At 63.3% G+C, this 25,778-nt stretch overlaps 1 protein-coding gene across 2 annotated transcripts; it reads left to right on the top strand.

Annotated features, from left to right (window-relative positions):
* The first annotated feature begins 279 nt into the window (after positions 1-279).
* On the top strand, positions 280-25,689 carry EVI5L (ecotropic viral integration site 5 like). Of its 2 annotated transcripts, XM_064437141.1 has the most exons (20): positions 280-470; positions 5,497-5,690; positions 7,348-7,537; positions 7,699-7,923; positions 8,373-8,447; positions 8,743-8,868; positions 9,391-9,534; positions 9,708-9,797; positions 11,398-11,495; positions 11,617-11,677; positions 12,814-12,867; positions 13,636-13,668; positions 15,839-15,979; positions 16,177-16,305; positions 18,075-18,215; positions 18,818-18,970; positions 19,781-19,927; positions 21,065-21,160; positions 21,273-21,368; positions 25,460-25,689. In XM_064437141.1, exons 2-20 carry the CDS (start codon positions 5,542-5,544, stop codon positions 25,649-25,651), a joined length of 2,340 nt encoding a protein of 779 aa, XP_064293211.1. In that variant the 5' UTR covers positions 280-470; positions 5,497-5,541; the 3' UTR covers positions 25,652-25,689. The 2 variants fall into 2 exon arrangements, with proteins under 2 accessions (XP_064293211.1, XP_064293212.1); XM_064437142.1 differs by lacking the exon at positions 13,636-13,668.
* The last annotated feature ends 89 nt before the right edge of the window (positions 25,690-25,778 follow it).

The raw sequence follows: 25,778 nt of genomic DNA, 5'->3' as shown, positions 1-25,778 counted from the left end.
ATTGGTCGCTCTACCTATCCATCATCACCACCTGTGCCTGCCATTAGCCTCTCAGCAAGGCGGTGCCCACGCCCCCATAGGGGGGGAAAGCATCTCCTTGAATTTCATTGGAAAGCGCCATGCCCATCAACCACCGACGAGCCAGCCCATTGGCTCAGCTCCCAGCAGGCGCGGTTTGTGGCCGGGTCCCCCGCCCCCCCGCGGCGGTACCTACTCTGGGCGGATCGCGGCGATTGGCTGTGGCGCCGCGAGGGGGGCGGGCCGCAGGGCGGGGCCGCCTGTCAGTCAGTGTCAGTCAGGGCGGCGGCGGCGGCGGGTCCCCCCATGGCAGCGGCGGGGCCCGCGGTGGCGGCGGCTCCCGCTCGGCTCCAAGCGGCGGCGGCGGCGGCGGTGGTGGCGGCGGGGGCGGGGGGACGCCGCGGGCCCCCCCCTCGGAGGCAGCCGGCGGTCGCCATGGCAGCGCCTCGCAGGTAGGAGGGGTCGGGAGGGGCGCCCCGCCCCCTCGGGGGGGCTCCCTCAGGAATGGGGGTGCGACCCCCCGGGGAGGGGGGTTGTTGGGGGTAATCACCCCCCTGGGGGGTATTTAGGCCTAAACACCCCCCCTTAAGGTTAAGGGGGGGGATCAGGGGTACCCCCCCTGGGGTGAGGCCGTGATTGGGGGTGACCCTCTGGGAGGGGGGCGTTATTGGGTGTGACCCCCCCTTCCAGGCTATGAGGAGGGGGTGTCTATGCTGAGGGGGGGGGCAATTTGGGGTAAATACCCACACCACACAGTCTCTGGGGGGTAATTGGGGTTGCCACCCCCCCAGCTGTGTGGTAATTGGGGGTACCCCCCATTCTTTGGGGGGAATTTGGCGGGAACCCCCTCCCCTATGGGGGGGGGCGTGGGGATAATTTTCCCCCTGGTTCTTGGGGCGGCTGAGGGTAACACCCCCCCCCCCCCCCAGTGCTATAGGGTAACTGGGGGATCCCCCCCACGGGCTGAGGGGGTAAATGGGGTTACCCCCCCACTTCTGGGGAGTAATTGGGGGTTTACCCCCCCCCCCCAGAGGAAACCACGGGGGTGCCCCCCACTGTGGGAGCGGGAAATTAGGAGCTATAAGGAGGGGGGGGTGTCTGGGGTGCCCCCACCATGCTATGGAGGGACATTAGGGGTGCCCCCCCCACTATAAAGGGGGACATTGGGGGGGTTCACCCCCCCCGTGCCCCTCCTTTATTGCCCCCCCCCCCATTGCAGCCTGCCAGGGGCTGCACTCCTGTATGCAAAAAGGGTGTTGTCCCTCCCTTCTTTTTCCCTTAAAATAATCAGGGTTTTGGTTAAAAAGAAAAGGGGAGGGGGTTACAGCAGGCAGCTGGGCCCCCCCTTTCACAGCCACGGTCCCCCAAATGTCATTTATTGGGGGGGGGGGGGCGGGTTTATCACACACACACACACACCCCCAGTCAATGCATACCCACCCTCCCCACTGTGCCCCCCATATGTGGGGAGGGGGTTTGGGGTGGGGGGTTGTCCCTGGGTGCCCCCCAAAACACAAACCCCCCCCTTCCCACTCCGCAGCCGCCCAGAAGATGGAGCAACCGCGGCCGCAGCCCCCGGAGCCGCGGCTTTGTGCCGTCCCCGGCGTGTCTCTCCTTTTGGGTTGAAACCCAGGGGTTTTAGCTACGCCGGAGCGACTCGTGTTTCCTATCAAATTACAGGGTGGTTTTTTTTCCCCCAAAAAAATTTCACCCTCCTTTTTCTATTTTTTCCCCTTTTCCTGATGTTTTTTCCATCAATCGGGGCTTCGCCGGCGGCGTTTAATCCCTGCCGCCACCAGCAGCCTGGCTGGGGAGGGGTGGTGTGAAAAAACCCCCCCCGATTTTGGTGAAAAATCCCAAAAGACACCAAACCCTCCCAGTCTGGGGCTCATTTCAACCAATTTAGGACTGCGAAAAACACAAAAATCACCACCCGAGTGGCATTTTGGGTAGTTTTTCCCCAAAAAGCCACATTTGAAAATGCAGTTTGGTCTCTGGCACCGGGCGGGGGGGTGTGTGTGTGTGATTTCCTCGCTCTGTTTTGGTGCTGAATTCAATTTTCACCTGGTTTTGGGGGAGTTTTGGTTGATTTTTAAACCCGGTGGCATTTGGGGAGGATTTTAGCTTCAAATTTACACCTGCTTCATCCCCGCCAGCGACAAAACCCGCGGTGTTTAAACCCATTTTTATCCATTTTCCTCCTCTTTCCGCCAACTGCAGGTGTTGGTGAAGCTCGACAATGTCCCGCTGAAACGTTTGTGGTTTAATCGTTATTTTTTTTTCTCTTATCTGGCTCCTTTTGCATGTTAATAATTGGGGTTTCTGGCAAATTGGCGGATTTTTGATGGTTTGTGTCCGACGGATAGTCAGCGTCGCCTCCAAAAATTCCTGTTGAAACTGGGGGTGAATCCCAGCTTCGACGAACTCCTAAGAGGAGGCGGGGGGAAAAAAAAAGTGGAAACGCCTCGGAAACACGGCAAAAATGGGGCAAAAAAGGCGCGAAACGGCACTGAGAGACGCTGAGAAACCGGCATAGAAAATACTGTGAAAACGGGCTGGGAAAGGTGCAAAATGATACCGAGAGACGCTGCAAAAATGGGTGGAAAAGGCAGGAAAAGGCAGGAAAAGGGGTGGAAAAGGCATAAAAAGGGGTGGAAAAGGCACAAAACACTGCGGAAATGGTACAAAGCTCCACGGAAAAGCTGCAAAAATGGGTCAAAACCCCTAAAAATTGGCAAATTTGAAGCAGAACGGGGGAAATTTTAATGTTTTCCTCTCAAAATGCTCCAGCTCGAGGTTGGCGTCTTGACATCCTGCTGAAATTGGGCTTTTTTTACAGCCTTTTGATTGAGGGATGGTGTTTTGGGGGGGAAAATGAGTCGATCGGACAGCGGGACGTGTGGGGGCCATGAGGGCTCCGCAGCGCACCTCAAAAGTTCCATTTTTTATCAACCCGCCATCAAAAATGGGTCAAAATCGCATCGGCCGAGCCCCTTTTTGGGCCGGTTTCCTCAAAACAGAGCCTGGGCCGCCGTCATGGCCCTTCCAGAAATGAATATTTTTCTTAAAAAGCCGATTCAGGACGTTCTCGCAGCCCGGCGAACGCCGGCCAGGTGCCTTGTGCTGCTCTTCGATCCGTAACTTCTAATTTTTATAGCGGCGCTTGCTCTTTTTTTCATCATTAAACCAATATTTTGAGTGATATCGGCCAACGAGGTCTTGCAGGGAAATATTAATTAGAGAAAATAAATTAAGGGCTCTCCTGGAGACAAAGGCCTGCCTTAAATATCGTCACGGCTCGTTATTTTATTCCCCCCCCCTCAAATTTCCTGCTTAATAAGCAAATCTCCCTCATCCCGTTAACGATTGACCCGGTTCTTCCCCCAAAACCGCTCTGTTCAATTTTACCCCTTTTTAGAACACCATGAACCAAACGGCACCGAATTTCCCCCGTTCGCGGGACGGCTGCGTTTGCCAGCTTTATCCCCCCTCAAGAAAAAAAAAAATGGTTAGAAACCTAGCTTTTTGGTTAAACCCTCCCTGATTTATCACTTAATCCGCACAGAGAGCAAATTAAGCCCAAATCAGGTAAATCACACATTCGCAGCGTATCCTTCAGGCCCCGCTGCTTTTTATTCCCTTCCTCTGCTTTCCTCATCCCCTTTGGCCACGGCAGCAGGGTTTTTTTTTCACCAAAAAGAGAGTTTTTCAACCCAAAAAAGGTCAGAGCTGCCTCGAGGGATCCCAATCCCCGCTGATCCTCAAGGAAAGCCCTGCCAGAAGTGCCCTTTTGAACCCGTCTTTATACAGCACTCCTCAAACCGCCGGTTTTCACCCCATTTCTGCAATCCCAAACTGAGCCTCGTTCCTCCCCAAAGAGGTGGGGTTTTTTCTGTAAAAAACCCACCAAAACGGGCAAACTGGGCGCTGCCAACCCCAAAAACAAATCCACCGCGAGGACAGCGTCCTGTGAATCCTCTCTTCCCTCATCGGGCCCAAACGCGGGTACGTCAGGCTTAATTCCAGTTTTTAGGCTGATTTAATTCAACTAGTTTAGGGTAAATGTGGGATCCCAGACTCCGAGGCTGGGAGGGACCTCAGGGATCATCTAGTCCCACCTCTCGAGGAAGAGCCCAGCCTAGACAAGCTGGCCCCGCTCCCCGTCCAGCCGACGCTTGAAGGTGCCCAACGTGGCCGAGTCAATCCCTTCCCTGGGGAGATTATTCCAATTATTCCAATTATTTCAATATTATTATTCCAATATTCCCACGGTGACTGTTCTCACCGTGAGAAATTCCCCCTCGTGCCCAACCGGAATCTCCCCAAGGGCAACTTGTGTCCACCCCCCTTGTCCTCTCCATGGGGCTCCGTGTAAAAAGGGAGTCTCCGTCTCCTTTGTAGCTGCCCCCTAAGTCCTGGTCCCCGGGGACGGATCCCCTCTGAGCCTCCTTTTCTCAGGGCTGAACAAAGCCAGCTCTCCCAGCCCGTCCTCGTACGGCAGCTTCCCAGCCCTCGGCTCGCCCCGGTGGCCCCTCTCTGGGCCCCCCCAGTCTCTCCCACCCCGTTTGTACAGCGGGGACCAGAGCCGGACGCGGCGCTCCGGGGGCGGCCTGGCAGGCGCTGAGCAGAGCGGGACGACGACGTCTCTGTCCCTCCTGGCGATGCCCCTGTTGATGCAGCCCAGCGTCCCGCTGCCCCTCTTGGCCGCGGCGGCCACCCCTGGCTCACGCTGAGCTTCCCCCCACCGGGACCCCCCCGGTCCCTTCCCACAGAGCCGCCCCCCAGCCGGGCGGATCCCAGGCTGCGCTGCGCTCCCGGATTATGTTTTCCCGGGTGCAAGACCTGACGCTTGTCCTTGTTGAACTCCATCAGGTTCTTGCTGGCCGCTCCTCCAGCCCACCCAGACCCCCCTGCAGAGCAGCTCTCCCTGCTGGAGCGGCTGCTTCCCCGCTCAGCTCGGTGCCATCCGCAGGCTCCATCCGGCTACACTCGATCCCGTTACCCGGCGCCCTTATAAAGCTGCTGAATAACATCGGGCCCAACATCGGTCCCTGGGGCACCCCACGCGTGACAGGTCACCGCGTGGGAACGGAGCTATTTACCACCACCCTGTGGGTGCAGCCCCTCAGCCGGGTCCCCCCCCACCGCACACACCACTTGGCTGGGCTATAATGCATTAATTTCTCCAGGAGGCTGGGGGATGATGTGCTTAGGCCTGGCTTAACGCGAAAACTGGGCTTAAATGGGGGTTTTTTAGGGAATGGAGTGGCCATCTCAGCGGGCTGCGCAGCGAGCGGCGCTCGCAGCCCCTTCTCCATCAGGTTAGCTAAACCCGGTGGGTTTTAAGGCTTTATTTTTTTAACAAAAAGCGTGGTTTTTAAGAGATTTGAAGCGATGCGGTGAGGACAAAAAGACGGGGAGGGGTGGGGGGGGGTGGGGGAGCCCCAATCCTGCTCACACTGGCTCTCGGCTTTCCAGGTGAGACCCCGAAATCCCCGCGGGTGAGACCCTTCCCCCACCGCCATGGCGTCGCCGGCCGTCAGCCCCGACTCCTCCTCGCACGAAGCCCTCTCCTCCGTCAACTCAGCCCCGGCGTGTTCGCCCACCTCCGACTCGGAAAACCTCAGCCCCGACGAGCTGGAGCTGCTGGCGAAGCTGGAGGAGCAAAATCGGTGAGTTTTGGGGGTTATTTACCCCGTTCGGTCTTTTTGATTGTGGTTTTTTTTTGCAAGCGTTGCCCTTAAAATCAAAGAGATTGGCCAAAAACGAGCCGCTTCCCCCCAAGGGGGGTGAAAACACTCCGCTTTATTAATTTCAAGGTGATATTTTCCTCTGAAACCGGCAGGGTTTGCCTGTTCAGGCAGGCGAAGGGGGATTTCTAGAAGGAAGAGGCTTTTTTTGGGAAATAATAATAAACCCACCCGCTTCCGTGGTGGGTTTTAAACCTGCTCTTGGCGGGAAACGAGGCCTGAGGCTCGCGTCGACCGAAACGCCGGCTGAAAAAGCTCCATCCCCGGCATTAACCCGGTGCTAAAATCAAGCCCCGAAAGGCACATTTCCGTGCAAAGCCATTTTTAAGCAAATTTGCTCCAGGGGAAAAAAAAAAAACAACATTAAAAAGTCTGGGTTTTAAAGCAGGTTCATTAAGGAAGGGATGTCGGCGTCTGGCCGGGGCAAATAACCCATCCCGGTGCTGTTTTGGGGCTGTTTTGGGGGAATCTCTCCTCCTTTGGGACTGTTTTGGGGGAATATCTCAATTTTTGGGCTTGTTTTGGGGGAATCTCTCCTCTTTTGGGACTGTTTTGGGGGAATATCTCAATTTTTGGGCTTGTTTTGGGGGCATCTCTCCTCTTTTGGTGCTGTTTTGGGGGAATCTCTCCTCTTTTTTGGCTGTTTTGGGGGAAATCTCTCCTTTTTTGGGGTGGTTTGGGGGGGAATCTCTCCTCTTTTGGGGCTGTTTTGGCGGAATCCCTCCTCCTTTGGGGAATTTTGGGGGAAGATCTGCTCGTTTTGGGGTGGTTTGGAGGAAGTTTCTCCTTTTTTACCATGGTTTCAGGGGAATCTCTCCTCCTTTGGGGCTGTTTTGGGTGAATATCTCCTCTTTTGGGGCTGTCTTGTGGGAATCTCTCCTCTTTTGGGGCTGTTTTGGGGGGAATCTCTCCTCCTTTGGGGCTGTTTTGGGTGAATCTCTCCTCCTTTGGGGTGGTTTGGGGGTAATATCTCTTCTTTTGGGCTTGTTTTGGGGAAATCTCTCCTCCTTTGGGGTGGTTTGGGGGAATCACTGCTCATTTGGGGGGAATCTCTCTTCTTTTAGCATGGTTTTGAGGGAATCTCTCCTCTGGAGGCTGTTTTGGGGGAACCTCTCCTCCTTTTGGGCTGTTTTTGGGGGAATATCTCCTCTTTTTGGCTGGTTTTGGAGAAATATCTCCATTTTTGGGATGGTGTTACATTAGTCTCTCCTCCTTTGGGGCTGTTTTGGGGGAATATCTCCTCTTTGAGGCAGCTTTCAGGGAATCTCTGCTTCTCTGGGGGATTTTGGGGGAATCGCTGCTCATTTGGGGGGAATCTCTCCTCTTTTAGCACAGTATTGTGGGAATCTCTCCTCCTTTGGGGCTGTTTTGGGGGGAGTCTCTCCTTTTTTAGCATGGTGTCGGGGGAATATCTCCTCCTTTGGGGCTGTTTTGGGGAATATCTCGTCTTTTGGGATGGTTTTGGGGGAATCTCTCCTCCTTTGGGGCTGTTTTGGGGGCATATCTCCTCTTTTGGGGCAGTTTTGGGGGGCTCTCTTCTTCTCTGGGGCTTTTTGGGGGCTATCTTGGTCTCTCACAGGCTTCTGGAGGCCGACTCCAAGTCGATGCGCTCCATGAACGGCTCGCGAAGGAACAGCGGCTCCTCCTTGGTCTCCAGCTCCTCGGCCTCCTCCAACCTCAGCCACCTCGAGGAGGACACCTGGATCCTCTGGGGCCGCATCGTCAACGAGTGGGACGAGTGGAGGAAGAAGAAGGAGAAGCTGCTGAAGGTGAGGGTGTAGCTTTATTTTTAATTGTATTTTAACCCTCCTGCAAAAAGTCTGCACCAGCTTTGGCCGTGCTGGGCCAGGACGACGTCTCCCCATCCACGAGGAGTTTCCCCATCTTCTCGAAACCTGTTTTCTCAGGTTTTCCCCCCGTTTTTCCCCAGGAGCTCATCCGCAAAGGGATCCCCCACCACTTCCGCGCCATCGTCTGGCAGCTGCTCTGCAGTGCCACCGACATGCCCGTCAAAAACCAGTACTCGGAGCTGCTCAAGATGTCCTCTCCCTGCGAGAAGCTCATCCGACGGGATATCGCCCGCACCTACCCGGAGCACGAGTTCTTCAAGGGACAGGACAGCCTGGGCCAGGAGGTGCTCTTCAACGTCATGAAGGTAACACCTTTCCTTGAACCTCAACCCATCACGGCCACGGCCCGGACACCGCTTTGGGTTTTTGAAGCTGTTTTAACTGGATATTATGTTTTGAGGGGTTTGGTTTCCACCACAGACTCCTGGAACCTTCACTTCTTGCAGCGTCACAGCCCTTTCCTCGCAAAGGGACCTCATTCCTTATCTATCCCAGGCCTCCTTTTTCCTGTTGAGTTTTACTCTGAGTTAAGAAACAAATAGTTGGAGTATTTTGGGGTCTAAATTCAAGCGTGCAGCCGCATCCTGCTCACGGGAGGGGTTGTCAACCAGAAAAAAAAGCTATTTTTGATGCCGTGCTCGAGACTCCCCTCCGCTGTTGGCCTCCCACAGCAGGCAGGGATGGTGATCTGGCCAATCCCCCTGCTCACGCATATATTATTTTGAATTTTTTTCCTTTTTTCTCCTTTTTCCAGGCCTATTCACTGGTGGACCGGGAGGTTGGATACTGCCAGGGTAGCGCCTTCATCGTGGGACTGCTGCTCATGCAGGTTTGTGCCGGCGCCGGGGCGAGGAGGAGCTGACGATGGGTTTTTAACACCCTCCGGAGATGTGGTAGAACGGGGTTGGGGAATAGGAGCCTTTTTCTTGATTGTCAGGGTCAAAATGGGCTCGTTCCCACTCTCCCACTTACTCCTGGTGGGTCTAAAATGCCCTGTTCGCCTTCCCCTTCACCCGGGGATGGCTCCTGGCAAGTCCCACCCCATCGCCCGATGGAAAGAGGCTCCCCATCTGGCGCTGCCAGCAGAATTTTAAGGGAAAATTCATGTTCCTTTGGGTTTCCAGATGCCTGAGGAAGAGGCCTTCTGCGTGTTCGTGAGGCTGATGCAGGAATACCGCTTACGGGAGCTCTTCAAACCCAGCATGGCCGAGCTGGGGCTCTGCATCTACCAGTTCGAGTACATGCTGCAGGTCGGCACCGCCCCACAACCCCCCAAAAATGCTCGGGGTGGTGGGAAGCGGTGGGTGGAGCCAGGGGACAAGGACAGGGAAAGGTAGGAGAAATAGGTTCCTCCAATCCCCAGATCCTGGGGACGTCCGTGAGGTGTCCTGAGGACTGTGATTTCTCAAGGAGGCATCAGTGAGACCCCAAGGATGTCCACGAGATACCCTGGGGGCATCCGTGAGACCCCAAGGCACCTCCATGAGATGCCCCAGGGAATCATCCATGAGCCCCTGGAGATCATCTGTGAGAGACCCAAAGGGACCATCCATGAGACACCCTGGGGGCCATCCATGAGACACCCTGGGGGCCATCCATGAGACCCTGGGGGCCATCCATGAGCCACCCCCCACCAAGGGACCGTCTACAAGACCCCTCAGGGACCTCTACAAGACCTCGTGGACCCATTCAAACCTCAACAGCCATGAAAGACCCCTAAAACCATCCACCGCTCCCCGTTTCTCTTCATTTCCCCCATTTCTCTCATCCAGGAGCAGCTGCCAGAGCTGAACATCCACTTCCGCTCGCAGAGCTTCCTCACCTCCATGTACGCCTCGTCCTGGTTCCTCACCCTCTTCCTCACCACCTTCCCCCTTCCCGTGGCCACGCGGGTCTTCGACATCTTCATGTACGAGGTAACGGGGCCGCGGCCAATCGCCGTAAATCGCAGCGGCACCGCAACCACGTTTTCCACGTGGATGTGGAAACGCTCTCCCCGCCCCAGCTGCTCTGGTTCTGGGGAGTCAAACCCCCAAACCCAGGGTGGCGAATGCGGTGGCGTGGGGTCAAACGTGGACCCTTCCCACAGGGGCTGGAGATCGTCTTCCGCGTGGGGATGGCACTGCTGCAGTTCAACCAGGCCGAGCTCGTTCAGCTCGACATGGAGGGCATGTCCCAGGTACGTGCCTCCGGCTTTCGGGGTGGATTTAGCCTGTGGGGTGGGTTTCAGGGTGGGTTTGTCCAACAGGGCGTGTTTTGGCATGGATTTGTCCAATGGGCCGTATTTTGGGGCAGGTTTAATCTACGGGACGTGTTTTGGGGTCAATTTATGCAACAGTTTTGGGGTGGATTTGTCCAATGGGCCGTATTTTGGGGCAGGTTTAATCTACGGGACGTGTTTTGGGGTGGATTTATGCAACAGTTTTGGGGTGGATTTGTCCAATGGGCCGTATTTTGGGGCAGGTTTAATCTACGGGACGCGTTTTGGGGTGGATTTGTCCAATGGGTCGTGTTTTGGGGTGGATTTAATCTACGGGACGTGTTTTGGGGTCAATTTATGCAACCGTTTTGGGGTGGATTTGTCCAACGGGCCACATTTTGGGGCAGATTTAATCTACGGGACGTGTTTTGGGGTGGATTTGTCCAATGGGTCGTGTTTTGGGGCAGATTTAATCTACGGGACGTGTTTTGGGGTGGATTTGTCCAATGGGTCGTGTTTTGGGGCGGATATAATCTACGGGACGTGTTTTGGGGTGGATTTGTCCAATGGGTCGTGTTTTGGGGTGGATATAATCTACGGGACGTGTTTTGGGGTGGATTTGTCCAATGGGTCGTGTTTTGGGGCGGATTTAATCTACAGGACGTGTTTTGGGTGGATTTGTCCAATGGGTCATGTTTTGAGGCAGATTTAGGCAACAGGACATATTTGGGGGTGGATTTGTCCAATGGGCCGTATTTTGGGGCAGATTTAATCTACGGGCCGTGTTTTGGGGTGACTTTATGCAACAGTTTTGGGGTGGATTTGTCCAACAGGCCATATTTTGGGGCAGATTTAATCTACGGGCCGTGTTTTGGGGTGACTTTATGCAACAGTTTTGGGGTGGATTTGTCCAACAGGCCACATTTTGGGGCAGATTTAATCTACGGGATGTGTTTTGGGGTGGATTTTTCCAATGGGCCGTATTTTGGGGCAGGTTTAATCTACGGGACGTGTTTTGGGGTGACTTTATGCAACAGTTTTGGGGTGGATTTGTCCAACAGGCCACATTTTGGGGCAGATTTAATCTACGGGACGTGTTTTGGGGTGACTTTATGCAACCGTTTTGGGGTGGATTTGTCCAACAGGCCACATTTTGGGGCAGATTTAATCTACGGGACGTGTTTTGGGGTGGATTTGTCCAATGGATCACATTTTGAGGCAGATTTAGGTAACAGGATGTTTTTGGGGGTGGATGTGTCCAACAGGCTGTATTTTGAGGCAGATTTAGTCAACGAGATGTGTTTTGGGGCCAGTTGATGCAACAGGCCATGTTTTGAGGTGGATTTATTCAAAAGGCTGTATTTTAGGTTTACCTGATGGGCCATATTTTGGGGCTGATTTATGCAACAACTAGTATTTTGGGGTTCATTTATGTAACAAGGGCATGTTTTGGGGCAGATTTATCCAACAGAGCTTATTTTGGGGCCAGTTTTACCCAATGGGCCCTATTTTGGGGCTGGTTTCCACGATGGCCTGTATTTTTGGGGCCATGTTTCATGGCCGCTTTCCACCCCCGCAGTACTTCCAGAAGGTGATCCCACACCAGTTCGACAGCTGCCCCGACAAGCTCATCCTCAGGGCCTTCCAGGTCAAGTACAACCCCAAGAAGATGAAGAGGTGAGATGGGGCGATGGCTTCTGAGTGGGGTGGGGTCCCCTCGGCACCTGTGGGGCGCAGGGCCAGAGTGGGGTTCTGGTCCCTGTCCTCGTGTCCCAGCTTGTCCCCGTGTCCCGAGCAGGCTGGAGAAGGAGTACGCTGCCATCAAGAACAAAGAGATGGAGGAGCAGATCGAGATCAAGGTGAGGCAGGTCAAGCGTTGACATCCTGGGGCCGCTTGAGCCATCCTCATGGCCACTTGGCCCATCCCCACAGCCGGCTGAGCCCTCCTGGCATGGCATAGCCCATCTCTGGGGCCATCTAAGCCACCCTGGTGCCCTTTGGGCCCATCCTGGTGTCACTTGACCCAATCCCAGTGTTGTCTGAGCCATCCTGGGATGCCTTAGCCCATTCCCAGGGCCGTTTAAGCCACCTGGGGCCGCTTTGACTCATCCCGGGGGTCACTTTAAGTCATCCTGGGGCCATGTGTCCCATTCCTGCTGCTGCTTGAGCCATCTTGGGGTGGCTTAGCCTCCCCCTGGAGCCACTTGACCCATCCCTAGGGTCACCTGAGTCATCCTGGGATTGCTTTGACCCATCCCGCGGCCATTTAAGCTGTCCCCAAGGCCACTTAGCCCACCCTGGGTACCATTTAGCCTGTCCCCACACCTTTTAAGCTATCCTAGGGGCCGCTTGAGACCTCCTGGGGAAGCTTAGCCCATCCCCAGGGCCATTTAAGCCATCCCAGGGCCACTTGACCTGTCACAGAGCAGTTTGAGCCATCCCAGGGCCACTTTCCTCCATCCTTGGGGACATTTAGCCCATCCTTGGGCCATTTGAGCCATCCCTGGGGCCATTTGAGACATCTCTGGGGCCATTTGAGCCATCCCAGGACCACCATGACCCATCCCAGGACCATTTAAGCCATCCCAGGGCCACTTTCCTCCATCCTTGGGGCCATTTGAGCCATCCCTGGGGCCATTTGAGCCATCCCTGGGGCCATTTGAGCCATCTTGGGGCCATCTAAGCCATCCCGGGACCACCATGACCCATCCCAGGGCTATTTAAGCTGTCCCCAAGGCCACTTACCCTGTCCCCAGGGCCATTTAAGCCATCCCAGGACCACTTTGTTCCATGTTCAGGGTTGTTTGAGCCATCCTAGGGTCGCTTTACCCATCCCTGGAGCCACTGGAGCCATCCAGGGTCAGCTTAGCCCATCCCCGGGGCCACTTTACCCCCGTGACCCCTGTCCTCAGGCTGTCCCCAGGCTCAGTGACCCCCCCCGGGGACACCAAACCCCCCCACCCAGGGCTAATTCCTCCCCATTTTTTGTCCCCAGCGCCTCCGCACCGAGAACCGCCTGCTGAAACAGCGCATCGAAACCCTGGAGAAGGTGAGCCCCACGGCTGATGCCCCAAACCTCCCCTGGGGGCACCCAAACCTTCTCTGGGGGCACCCAAACCCCCCCTGGAACACCCATAAAGTCCCCTGGGGGCACCTGAACCCACCCTGGGGGCACCTAAACCCCCCCTGGAGCACCCATAAAGTCCCCTGGGGGCACCCAAACCCGCCCTGGGGGCACCTAAACCCCCCCTGGAGCACCCATAAAGTCCCCTGGGGGCACCCGAACCCGCCCTGGGGGCACCTAAACCCCCCCTGGAGCACCCATAAAGTCCCCTGGGGGCACCCAAACCCGCCCTGGGGGCACCTAAACCCCCCTGGAGCACCCCAAACTTCCCTGAGGCACCCATGCCGCCGCCACCCAGAGATCCCAGCACCCACGGGTGCAACCCTGCAATCTCCAGCACCCCTTTTATGGGCCTCACCCCCAAAATCTCCCCTCCCAGCACCGTTTTGGTACAGAAAAGACGATTTAAGTCCAGCAAGCAGCTCCTTCATCATTTTTCCACACAGTGTCTCCCTCCAAGAGGTGGGAAACGCTCCGTTTTAGGGCAAAACACCACCATTGCCATGGTTCCCCCGCCCCCCGCTCCAGCATGGGGGGAAAAAGAGCTAAAATCCTTGGAAAACACCCCAAAACGGGGACTGCTGATGCGCGGGAAGGTTGCCGGGTGCCTCCACCTCTCGCTGCCTCCGTCCTCTTCGTTTATCTCGTTACGTCTCTCCTCTCTTTCTCTCTCTTCTCCGCCGGCGGCCGCAGGAGAGCGCGGCTCTCGCCGACAGGCTCATCCAGGTAGCGTCAAAAAAAAGCTATTTTTCTCTTTTCCGCTGCGTTTTAACCCTTTTCTTCCCCCTTTTGCTTCCCCAGCCCAACAGCGTCCAGCTCGTTTGGGGAAGGTTTTCCCCCTTTTCCTGCTCTTCCGGAGGCTCCCGCGCACCTTCCCCGCTCTGGGGGGGTGGGGAAAGGAGGATTTGGGGGTGGTTGATGGAAATGGGAGGTTTGGGCCCGTTTTGGGGCTTGGTGGAAAGGGGGGGGAGTGCGGTGGCACCTGGGGGCGGGGGTTGGCCGAGATGGGGTAAAAACCCCGTTTTGGTGAGTTTGACCAAAATATGTGGATTTTGAGTGGAAGGTCGTGGGGTGACAGTGGCTCAGAGGGGACAAAATGGCCGTGGAAGTCCCCATGGGGCTGGTGTCACCTCTTTGTCCTCAGCGTCACCTTCTGTGGGGCTGTTGTCACTCCCCGGGGCCGGTGTCACCTGGTGTGGGGCTGTTGTCACTCCCCAGGGCTGGTGTCACCTGGTGTGGGGCTGTTGTCACTCCCCGGGGCCGGTGTCACCTGGTGTGGGGCTGTTGTCACTCCCCGGGGCCAGTGTCACCTGGTGTGGGGCTGTTGTCACTCCCTGGGGCCAGTGTCACCTGGTGTGGGGCTGTTGTCACTCCCCGGGGCCGGTGTCACCTGGTGTGGGGCTGTTGTCACTCCCCAGGGCCGGTGTCACCTGGTGTGGGGCTGTTGTCACTCCCCAGGGCCGGTGTCACCTGGTGTGGGGCTGTTGTCACTCCCCGGGGCCGGTGTCACCTGGTGTGGGGCTGTTGTCACTCCCCGGGGCCGGTGTCACCTGGTGTGGGGCTGTTGTCACTCCCCGGGGCCGGTGTCACCTGGTGTGGGGCTGTTGTCACTCCCCGGGGCTGGTGTCACCTGGTGTGGGGCTGTTGTCACTCCCCAGGGCCGGTGTCACCTGGTGTGGGGCTGTTGTCACTCCCCGGGGCCGGTGTCACCTGGTGTGGGGCCATTGTCACTCCCCGGGGCCGGTGGCACCTGGTGTGGGGCTGTTGTCACTTCCCAGGGCTGGTGTCACCTGGTGTGGGGCTGTTGTCACTCCCCGGGGCCGGTGTCACCTGGTGTGGGGCTGTTGTCACTCCCCGGGGCCGGTGTCACCTGGTGTGGGGCTGTTGTCACCCCCTTGTCCCCAGTGTTTTGCCCTCATCCCTGGCGTCACCCCGTGTCCCTGGTGTCACCCCTCATCCACAGTGTCCCCAGTGTCCCCCCTCGTCCCTAGTGTCCCCCCCATCCCCGTGCGGTGCTGCGGGGCGGGAAGGGGCACACCGTGCCACCCGGGTGACGCGTCCCCGCTGTCCCCAGTGTCCCCCCATGTCCCTAGTGTCCCCCCCCATCCCCGTGCGGTGCTGCGGGGCGGGAGGGGGCACACCGTGCCACCCAGGTGACGCGTCCCCGCTGTCCCCAGTGTCCCCCCATGTCCCTAGTGTCCCCCCCGTCCCCGTGCGGTGCTGCGGGGCGGGAGCGGGCGCGCCGTGCCACCCAGGTGACGTGTCCCCGCTGTCCCCAGTGTCCCCCCATGTCCCTAGTGTCCCCCCCCGTCCCCGTGCGGTGCTGCGGGGCGGGAGGGGGCACACCGTGCCACCCAGGTGACGCGTCCCCGCTGTCCCCAGTGTCCCCCCATGTCCCTAGTGTCCCCCCCCGTCCCCGTGCAGTGCTGCGGGGCGGGAGGGGGCACACCGTGCCACCCAGGTGACGCGTCCCCGCTGTCCCCAGTGTCCCCCCATGTCCCTAGTGTCCCCCCCCGTCCCCGTGCGGTGCTGTGGGGCGGGAGCGGGCGCGCCGTGCCACCCAGGTGACGCGTCCCCGCTGTCCCCAGTGTCCCCCCATGTCCCTAGTGTCCCCCCCCGTCCCCGTGCGGTGCTGTGGGGCGGGAGGGGGCACACCGTGCCACCCAGGTGACGCGTCCCCGCTGTCCCCAGTGTCCCCCCATGTCCCTAGTGTCCCCCCCGTCCCCGTGCGGTGCTGTGGGGCGGGAGGGGGCGCGCCGTGCCACCCAGGTGACGCGTCCCCACTGTCCCCAGTGTCCCCCCATGTCCCTAGTGTCCCCCCCCGTCCCCGTGCGGTGCTGTGGGGCGGGAGGGGGCGCGCCGTGCCACCCGGGTGACGTGTCCCCGCTGTCCCCAGGGCCAGGTGACCCGGGCGCAGGAGGCCGAGGAGAACTACATCATCAAGCGGGAGCTGGCGGTGGTGAAGCAACGCTGCACCTCGGCCACCGAGAACCTGCAGCGCGCCCAGAGCACGATCCGCCAGCTGCAGGACCAGCAGGTCGGTGTCCCCACCTGTCCCCAGGCGTCCCCCCGATGTCCCCAGGCGTCCCCCTCCTCCCCACACACCCCCTTTCACCTCCCACCCTCCCGCGGCCCGGCTTTGGGTGCGGGCGGTGGGTGCCAGCGCCGTGGGGGACACACACAGGCGCACGCGGGCGTTGTGCCCCGTGGGTGACGCCTTGGGGACGGTGGCAGGGGAACCCACGCTTCAGCGAGGAGTTTGTCACCCACCTGGAGACGGAGCTGGAACAGTCGCGGCTGCGGGAGAGCGAAACCCTCGGCGCCCTCAAGGAGATGCAGGATAAAGTCCTCGACATGGAGAAGGTGACGGGGACAGCTCGCGGGTGACACGCTGGTGGCCCTGGGGATGGTCCCACGAGTGCCCTGGGGACGGCAAGTGACACCCAAGGGGTGCTGGGGAGAGGGACGGTGCCACGAGTGCCCTGGGGACGGCAAGTGGCACCCAAGGGGTCCTGGGGAGAGGGATGGTCCCACGAGTGCCCTGGGGACAGCGAGTGACACCCAAGGGGTCCTGGGGAGAGGGATGGTCCCACGAGTGCCCCGGGGACAGCGAGTGACACCCAAGGGGTCCTGGGGACAGGGACGGTCCCACGAGTGCCCTGGGGATGGAGAGTGACACCCAAGGGGTGCTGGGGACAGGGATGGTGCCACAAGTGTCCCGGGGGACGGAGAGTGACACCCAAGGGGTCCTGGGGACAGGGACAGTGCCACGAGTGTCCCTGAGGACAGAGAGTGACACCCAAGGGGTCCTGGGGACAGGGACGGTGCCACAAGTGTCCCGGGGAACGGAGAGTTACACCCAAGGGGTCCTGGGGAAGGTGGGTGTCACACGGGTGGGGAGTGGGAGTGTCACACGTGGGGCTCTGGGGGGACAGGGACCAGGTGTCCCCTGTCCCTGGGGATCCCCAGTGCCACACGGGTGTCCCCGGGGTGACCCTTGTGACGGGAAACCCCAGCTCCCCCTGTCCCTGTCCCCAGTGTCCCCTGTCATCTCCCCCCCAGTGCCCCATGAGCGTCTGGCAGAGGGGGGACGAGCCCCCAGTGCCATCACCCTGGGGTGTCCCTGCCCCAGGGTCCCCCCAATGCCCCCTCCCTGGGAGTCCCTGCCCCGGGGTCCCGCCGACACCCCCTCCCTGGGTGTCCCTGCCCCAGGGTCCCGCCGACACCCCCTCCCTGGGTGTCCCTGCCCCGGGGTGTCCCCGACGCCCCCTCCCTGGGTGTCCCTGCCCTGGGGTCCCCCTGACGCCCCCTCCCTGGGTGTCCCTGCCCCAGGGTCCCGCCGACACCCCCTCCCTGGGTGTCCCTGCCCTGGGGCGTCCCATCAATACCTGATGCCCCCTCCATGGGGGTCCCTGCCCCGGGGTGTCCCTGACGCCCCCTCCCTGGGTGTCCCTGCCCTGGGGTGTCCCCGACGCCCCCTCCCTGGGTGTCCCTGCCCCGGGGTGTCCCCGATGCCCCCTCCATGGGGGTCCCTGCCCTGGGGTGTCCCCAACGCCCCCTCCCTGGGTGTCCCTGCCCCGGGGTGTCCCCGACGCCCCCTCCCTGGGGGTCCCTGCCCCGGGGTGTCCCCGATGCCCCCTCTCTGGGTGTCCCTGCCCCGGGGTGTCCCCAACGCCGCCTCCCTGGGTGTCCCTGCCCCGGGGTGTCCCCGACGCCCCCTCCCTGGGTGTCCCTGCCCCGGGGTGTCCCCGACGCCCCCTCCCTGGGTGTCCCTGCCCCGGGGTGTCCCCAATGCCCCCTCCCTGGGTGTCCCTGCCCTGGGGTGTCCCCGACGCCCCCTCCCTGGGGGTCCCTGCCCCGGGGTGTCCCCGACGCCCCCTCCATGGGGGTCCCTGCCCCGGGGTGTCCCCGACGCCCCCTCCCTGGGGGTCCCTGCCCCGGGGTGTCCCTGATGCCCCCTCCATGGGGGTCCCTGCCCCGGGGTGTCCCCGACGCCCCCTCTCTGGGTGTCCCTGCCCCGGGGTGTCCCCGACGCCCCCTCCCTGGGGGTCCCTGCCCCAGGGTCCCCCCGATGCCCCCTCCCTGGGGGTCCCTGCCCCAGGGTCCCCCCGACGCCCCCGGTGTCCCCGCAGAGGAGCAGCCTGCTGCCGGACGAGGACAACGTGGTGCGGCTGCAGGAGGAGCTGCAGGCGCTGGCGCTGCGCGAGGCTGAGGCCGTCAAGTCGCTGACGGAGCTGCAGCAGCAGGTGAAGGACCTCAGTGACAGCTGGCAGGTGAGGACAGGGACACCTGGGTGTCCCTCCCCGGGTCCCTGGGTCCCCTCCCGGCCACCCGGGTCCCCTCCCGGCCACCCGGTTCCCTTGTTCCAACATCTGGGTCCCCTCCCATCCACCCGGGACCCTTGTTCCCACAGCTGGGTCCCCTCCCATCCACCCAGGACCCTTGTTCCAACATCTGGGTCCCCTCCCGGCCACCCGGGACCCTTGTTCCAACATCTGGGTCCCCTCCCATCCACCCAGGACCCTTGTTCCAACATCTGGGTCCCCTCCCATCCACCCGGGACCCTTGTTCCCACAGCTGGGTCCCCTCCCATCCACCCGGGTCCCTTGTTCCAACATCTGGGTCACCTCCCGACCACCCGGGACCCTTGTTCCCACAGCTGGGTCCCCTCCCATCCACCCAGGTCCCTTGTTCCCACATCTGGGTCCCCTCCCACCTGCCTGGGTCCCTTACCTTGACTCCTGGGTGCCCGCCCCGGCTGCCTGGGCCCCCCATCCCAGCCCCTCTGTCCCCTCCCATGCGCCCGGGTCCCCACGAGGGCCACCCAGGACCCCCCCCACACCCCCCAGCGGGTGCTGACGGGTGCGGGGCGCAGGCGGGCCGGGCGGGCGGCCGCTGGAAGGAGTCCCCGCGGCGGAGCAACGCCAACGCGCTGCAGGAGGCCGTGGTGGCGGCGAGGCTGCGCGAGGCCCAGGCCCAGGCCGAGCTGCGGGCGCTGCGCCAGCGGGTGCTGCAGCTGGAGACCCAGGTCAGAGCCCGGGCCCGATCCTGGCCAGCGGCTGGGCGGGCTGAACTGGGGGTGCTGGGGCCATGGGGGCTGGGTCTGGGGGTGCTGGGGCCGTGGGGGCTGGGTCTGGGGGTGCTGGGGCCGTGGGGGCTGGGTCTGGGGGTGCTGGGGCCGTGGGCGCTGGGTCTGGGGGTGCTGGGGCCGTGGGGGCTGGGGCTGGGGGGGCTGAACTGGGGGTGCGGGGCCGTGGGGGCTGGGTCTGGGGGTGCTGGGTCTGGGGGTGCTGGGTCTGGGGGTGCTGGGGCCGTGGGGGCTGGGTCTGGGGGTGCTGGGGCTAGGGGTGCTGGGGCCATGGGCGCTGCACCAGCGGGTGCTGCAGCTGGAGGCCCAGGTCAGAGCCCGGGCCCAATCCTGGCCAGTGGCTGGGTCTGGGGGCTGAACTGGGGGTACTGGGGCCATGGGGGCTGGGGCTGGGGGTGCTGCAGCTGGAGACCCAGGTCAGAGCCCGGGTCCGATCCTGGCCAGCGGCTGGGCAGGCTGAACTGGGGGTGCTGGGGCCATGGGGGCTGGGTCTGGGGGTGCTGGGGCCGTGGGGGCTGGGGCTGGGGGGTGCTGGGGCCGTGGGGGCTGAACTGGGGGTGCTGGGGCCGTGGAGCTGACAAGGGGTGACAGGGGGTGACAGGGGTGACAGCGTGTCCCCGCAGGGCCAGATCCAGCGCACGGTGCTGGGCCGGGCGGAGCAGACCTGCGCGGGGCTGCGGGGATGGGGTGGGGGGGAGCGGGGATGGGGGGGTGACGGGGGGTGACAGGGGTGACAGCGTGTCCCCGCAGGGCCAGATCCAGCGCACGGTGCTGGGCCGGGCGGAGCAGACCTGCGCGGGGCTGCGGGAGCAGCTGCGGCTGGCGGCGGCGCAGAGCAAGGGGCTGCAGGCGCAGCTCAGCGAGAGCCACCGCAAACACGCCGAGGCCCAGTGCAAGGTGGGGACACCCTGGGGACACCCTCAGGCCCGCCTCTGTAACCTCCCTGTGGGTACCCGTGGGTGCTCCCCACCCCCTCCCCAGGGGCACCCACAGACCCTCCCCTGGGGCACCCACGTCCCCTCCTCAGGGACACCCACATCCCCTCCCTTGGGGCACCCACGTCCCCTCCCCAGGGACACCCACATCCCCTCCCCTGGGACACCCCTGTCCCCTCCCCAGGGACACCCACATCCCCTCCCCTGGGGCACCCACATCCCCTCCCTTGGGGCACCCACGTCCCCTCCCCAGGGACACCCACATCCCCTCCCCTGGGACACCCCTGTCCCCTCCCCAGGGACACCCACATCCCCTCCCCTGGGGCACCCACATCCCCTCCCTTGGGGCACCCACGTCCCCTCCCCAGGGACACCCACATCCCCTCCCCTGGGACACCCCTGTCCCCTCCCCAGGGACACCCACATCCCCTCCCCTGGGGCACCCACATCCCCTCCCTTGGGGCACCCACGTCCCCTCCCCAGGGACACCCACATCCCCTCCCCTGGGACACCCCTGTCCCCTCCCCAGGGACACCCACATCCCCTCCCCTGGGGCACCCACATCCCCTCCCTTGGGGCACCCACGTCCCCTCCCCAGGGGCACCCACGTCCCCTCCCCTGGGGCACCCACGTCCCCTCCCCTGGGGCACCCACATCCCCTCCCTTGGGGCACCCACGTCCCCTCCCCAGGGACACCCACATCCCCTCCCCTGGGGCACCCACATCCCCTCCCTTGGGGCACCCACATCCCCTCCCTTGGGGCACCCACGTCCCCTCCCCTGGGGCACCCACGTCCCCTCCCCAGGGACACCCACATCCCCTCCCCTGGGGCACCCACATCCCCTCCCTTGGGGCACCCACATCCCCTCCCCAGGGACACCCACATCCCCTCCCTTGGGGCACCCACGTCCCCTCCCACAAGGTCCCCATGTCCCCTCCCGTGGGGTCCCCCCATGTCCCCTCCGCCAGCCTTCCCTTGTCCCTGGGGGCGGGGGTATGGCGGGGGGTGGGGGGGGGGGGCGGGGAGGGGCTGGAGCCTGCCCTGGGGCCGGGTGGGTGACACGGGGTGTCACGGGGGGGGTGACACGCGTGTCCCCAGAGCAAGGAGGAGGTGATGGCGGTGCGGCTGCGCGAGGCCGACAGCATGGCGGCCCTGGCCGAGATGCGCCAGCGCGTCGCCGAGCTCGAGATCCAGGTGAGCGGGGACGGGGGGGGACGGGGTGACGGGGTGACGGGGTGACGGGGTGACAGGGTGACGGGGGGGGGGGGGTGGGGACAGGCACCCGCTGACCCGCCCGCACCCGCAGAGGGAGGAGGGCATGATCCAGGGGCAGCTCAACCACTCGGACGCCGCCCAGTACATCCGCCAGCTCAAGGACCACATCGACGAGCTCAAGGCCGAGGTAAGGCACCCACGGGTGCTGCAGCACCCACGCCCTGTGCCCACGGGTGCTCCGGGACCCACACCCTGCACCCAGAGGTACTGCGGGACCCATAGTCTGCACCCATAGGTACTGCGGGACCCACACCCTGCGCCCACGGGTGCTCTGGGACCCATAGTCTGCGCCCACGGGTGCTGGGGCACCTGTACCCTGCACCCACGGGTGCCTGGGACCCACACCCTGCACCCACAGGTACTGCGGGACCCACGTCCTGTGCCCACAGGTGCTCTGGGTCCCACACCCTGCACCCACGGGTGTTGGGGGGGGCATGTTCTGCACCCACGGGTGCTCTGGGACCTGCACCCAGCACCCACGTGTGCTGCGGGACCCACACCCTGTGCCCACGGGTGCTCTGGGACACACACCCTGCACCCACGGGTGCTGGGGCACCTGTACCCTGCACCCACGGGTGCTCCGGGACCTGTACCCAGCACCCATGTGTGCTGTGGGACCCACATCCTGCACCCACGGCTGCTGGGGCACTTGTACTCTGCGCCCACAGGTGCTCTGGGACCCATAGTCTGCACCCAGAGGTACTGCAGGACCCATAGTCTGCACCCATAGGTACTGCGGGACCCACACCCTGTGCCCACAGGTACTGCGGGACCCATGTCCTGCACCCACGGGTGCTGGGGTACCTGTACACTGCACCCACGGGTGCTCTGGGACCCACACCCTGCACCCATAGGTACTGCGGGACCCACATCCTGTGCCCACAGGTGCTCTGGGTCCCACACCCTGCACCCACGGGTGTTGGGGGGGCATGTTCTGCACCCACGGGTGCTCTGGGACCTGTACCCAGCACCCACGTGTGCTGTGGGACCCACACCCTGCACCCACGGGTGATGGGGCACTTGTACTCTGCGCCCACGGGTGCTCTGGGACCCGTAGTCTGCACCCAGAGGTACTGCAGGACCCATAGTCTGCACCCATAGGTACTGCGGGACCCACACCCTGTGCCCACAGGTACTGCGGGACCCATGTCCTGCACCCACGGGTGCTGGGGTACCTGTACACTGCACCCACGGGTGCTCTGGGACCCACACCCTGCACCCATAGGTACTGCGGGACCCACATCCTGTGCCCACAGGTGCTCTGGGTCCCACACCCTGCACCCACGGGTGTTGGGGGGGCATGTTCTGCACCCACGGGTGCTCTGGGACCTGCACCCAGCACCCACGTGTGCTGTGGGACCCACACCCTGCACCCACGGGTGATGGGGCACTTGTACTCTGCGCCCACGGGTGCTCTGGGACCCGTAGTCTGCGCCCACGGGTGCTGGGGCACCTGTACCCTGCACCCACGGGTGCCTGGGACCCACACCCTGCACCCACAGGTACTGCGGGACCCACGTCCTGTGCCCACAGGTGCTCTGGGTCCCACACCCTGCACCCACGGGTGTTGGGGGGGGCATGTTCTGCACCCACGGGTGCTCTGGGACCTGCACCCAGCACCCACGTGTGCTGCGGGACCCACACCCTGTGCCCACGGGTGCTCTGGGACACACACCCTGCACCCACGGGTGCTGGGGCACCTGTACCCTGCACCCACGGGTGCTCCGGGACCTGTACCCAGCACCCATGTGTGCTGTGGGACCCACATCCTGCACCCACGGCTGCTGGGGCACTTGTACTCTGCGCCCACAGGTGCTCTGGGACCCATAGTCTGCACCCAGAGGTACTGCAGGACCCATAGTCTGCACCCATAGGTACTGCGGGACCCACACCCTGTGCCCACAGGTACTGCGGGACCCATGTCCTGCACCCACGGGTGCTGGGGTACCTGTACACTGCACCCACGGGTGCTCTGGGACCCACACCCTGCACCCATAGGTACTGCGGGACCCACATCCTGTGCCCACAGGTGCTCTGGGTCCCACACCCTGCACCCACGGGTGTTGGGGGGGCATGTTCTGCACCCACGGGTGCTCTGGGACCTGTACCCAGCACCCACGTGTGCTGTGGGACCCACACCCTGCACCCACGGGTGATGGGGCACTTGTACTCTGCGCCCACGGGTGCTCTGGGACCCGTAGTCTGCACCCAGAGGTACTGCAGGACCCATAGTCTGCACCCATAGGTACTGCGGGACCCACACCCTGTGCCCACAGGTACTGCGGGACCCATGTCCTGCACCCACGGGTGCTGGGGTACCTGTACACTGCACCCACGGGTGCTCTGGGACCCACACCCTGCACCCATAGGTACTGCGGGACCCACATCCTGTGCCCACAGGTGCTCTGGGTCCCACACCCTGCACCCACGGGTGTTGGGGGGGCATGTTCTGCACCCACGGGTGCTCTGGGACCTGCACCCAGCACCCACGTGTGCTGTGGGACCCACACCCTGCACCCACGGGTGATGGGGCACTTGTACTCTGCGCCCACGGGTGCTCTGGGACCCGTAGTCTGCACCCAGAGGTACTGCAGGACCCATAGTCTGCACCCATAGGTACTGCGGGACCCACACCCTGTGCCCACAGGTGCTCTGGGTCCCACACCCTGCACCCACGGGTGTTGGGGGGGCATGTTCTGCACCCACGGGTGCTCTGGGACCTGCACCCAGCACCCACGTGTGCTGTGGGACCCACACCCTGCGCCCACGGGTGCTCTGGGTCCCACACCCTGCACCCACGGGTGTTGGGGGGGCATGTTCTGCACCCACGGGTGCTCTGGGTCCCACACCCTGCACCCACGGGTGTTGGGGGGGCATGTTCTGCACCCACGGGTGCTCTGGGTCCCACACCCTGCACCCACGGGTGTTGGGGGGGCATGTTCTGCACCCACGGGTGCTCTGGGTCCCACACCCTGCACCCACGGGTGTTGGGGGGGCATGTTCTGCACCCACGGGTGCTGGGGCATCTGTACCCTGCGCCCAGGTGTGCCCCGGGACCCACATTCTGCACCCACGGGTGCTCTGGGACCCACACCCCGCGCCCACGGGTGACACCCCCGGGTGCCCCGGGGCGCGGCCCAGCTGCTGATGACGTCCCCGCTCTCTCCTCCCCCCTCCCCCTCTGCGCTGTCCCTCTGTCCCTCTGTCCCTCTGTCCCCCACCCATCCCTGCTCCTCCCTGGCCCCGCCCCCTGGCCCCTGCCCCCCTCCCCTCTCCCCTCCCCTCCCCCCGTTCCACCCCCCCGGTGCCCCCCTCCCCTGTCCCCTCCTCCCTTCCCCCCCGGTGCCCCCCTCCCCTGTCCCCTCCTCCCTTCCCCCCCGGTGCCCCCCTCCCCTGTCCCCTCCTCCCTTCCCCCCCGGTGCCCCCCTCCCCCGTCCCCTCCCCCCTTCCCCCCCGGTGCCCCCCTCCCCCGTCCCCTCCCCCCTTCCCCCCCGGTGCCCCCCTCCCCTGTCCCCTCCCCCCTTCCCCCCCGGTGCCCCCCTCCCCCGTCCCCTCCCCCCTTCCCCCCCGGTGCCCCCCTCCCCCGTCCCCTCCCCCCTTCCCCCCCGGTGCCCCCCTCCCCTGTCCCCTCCTCCCTTCCCCCCCGGTGCCCCCCTCCCCTGTCCCCTCCCCCCTTCCCCCCCGGTGCCCCCCTCCCCTGTCCCCTCCTCCCTTCCCCCCCGGTGCCCCCCTCCCCCGTCCCCTCCTCCCTTCCCCCCCGGTGCCCCCCTCCCCTGTCCCCTCCTCCCTTCCCCCCCGGTGCCCCCCTCCCCCGTCCCCTCCTCCCTTCCCCCCCGGTGCCCCCCTCCCCTGTCCCCTCCTCCCTTCCCCCCCGGTGCCCCCCTCCCCCGTCCCCTCTCCCCTTCCCCCCCGGTGCCCCCCTCCCCTGTCCCCTCCCCCCTTCCCCCCCGGTGCCCCCCTCCCCTGTCCCCTCCCCCTCCCCCCGCCCCCCCCGGTGCCCCCCTCCCCCTCCCCCCGTCCCCCCCCCGGTGCCCCCCTCCCCTGTCCCCTCCCCCTCCCCCCTTCCCCCCCGGTGCCCCCCTCCCCCTCCCCCCGCCCCCCCCGTGCCCCCCTCCCCTGTCCCCTCCCCCCGCCCCCCCCGGTGCCCCCCCCCGCCCCCCCCGGTGCCCCCCTCCCCCCCCCGCCCCCCCCGGTGCCCCCCCCCCGCCCCCCCCGCAGATCCGGCTGCTGCGGGGGCCGCTGGCCTTCGGGGCGGTGGCGCTGGGCGCGCGCCTGGGGGACGAGGACTCGCTGGGTTCCTCCGACGAGGAGCTGCCGCCCTTCGCCCTCCCCCACGGGGACCTGGGCGACCTCGGGGACATGGGGGACAGCAGCGACAGCGACACCGAGGGGGCGCCCACGGCCCCCTGACCCGCGGGGACGGCGGGGCACCCACGGCACCCGGACCCACGGGGGCACCCACGGCACCCTGACCCGCGGGGACATCGGGGGCACCCATGGCACCCGGACCCACGGGGACAGCGACACCGAGGGGGCA

Source organism: Phalacrocorax carbo, chromosome 30, assembly GCF_963921805.1.
Source record: "Phalacrocorax carbo chromosome 30, bPhaCar2.1, whole genome shotgun sequence".
NCBI classification, from domain to species: domain Eukaryota; kingdom Metazoa; phylum Chordata; class Aves; order Suliformes; family Phalacrocoracidae; genus Phalacrocorax; species Phalacrocorax carbo.
This window is presented reverse-complemented; position numbering and strand designations above follow the sequence as displayed.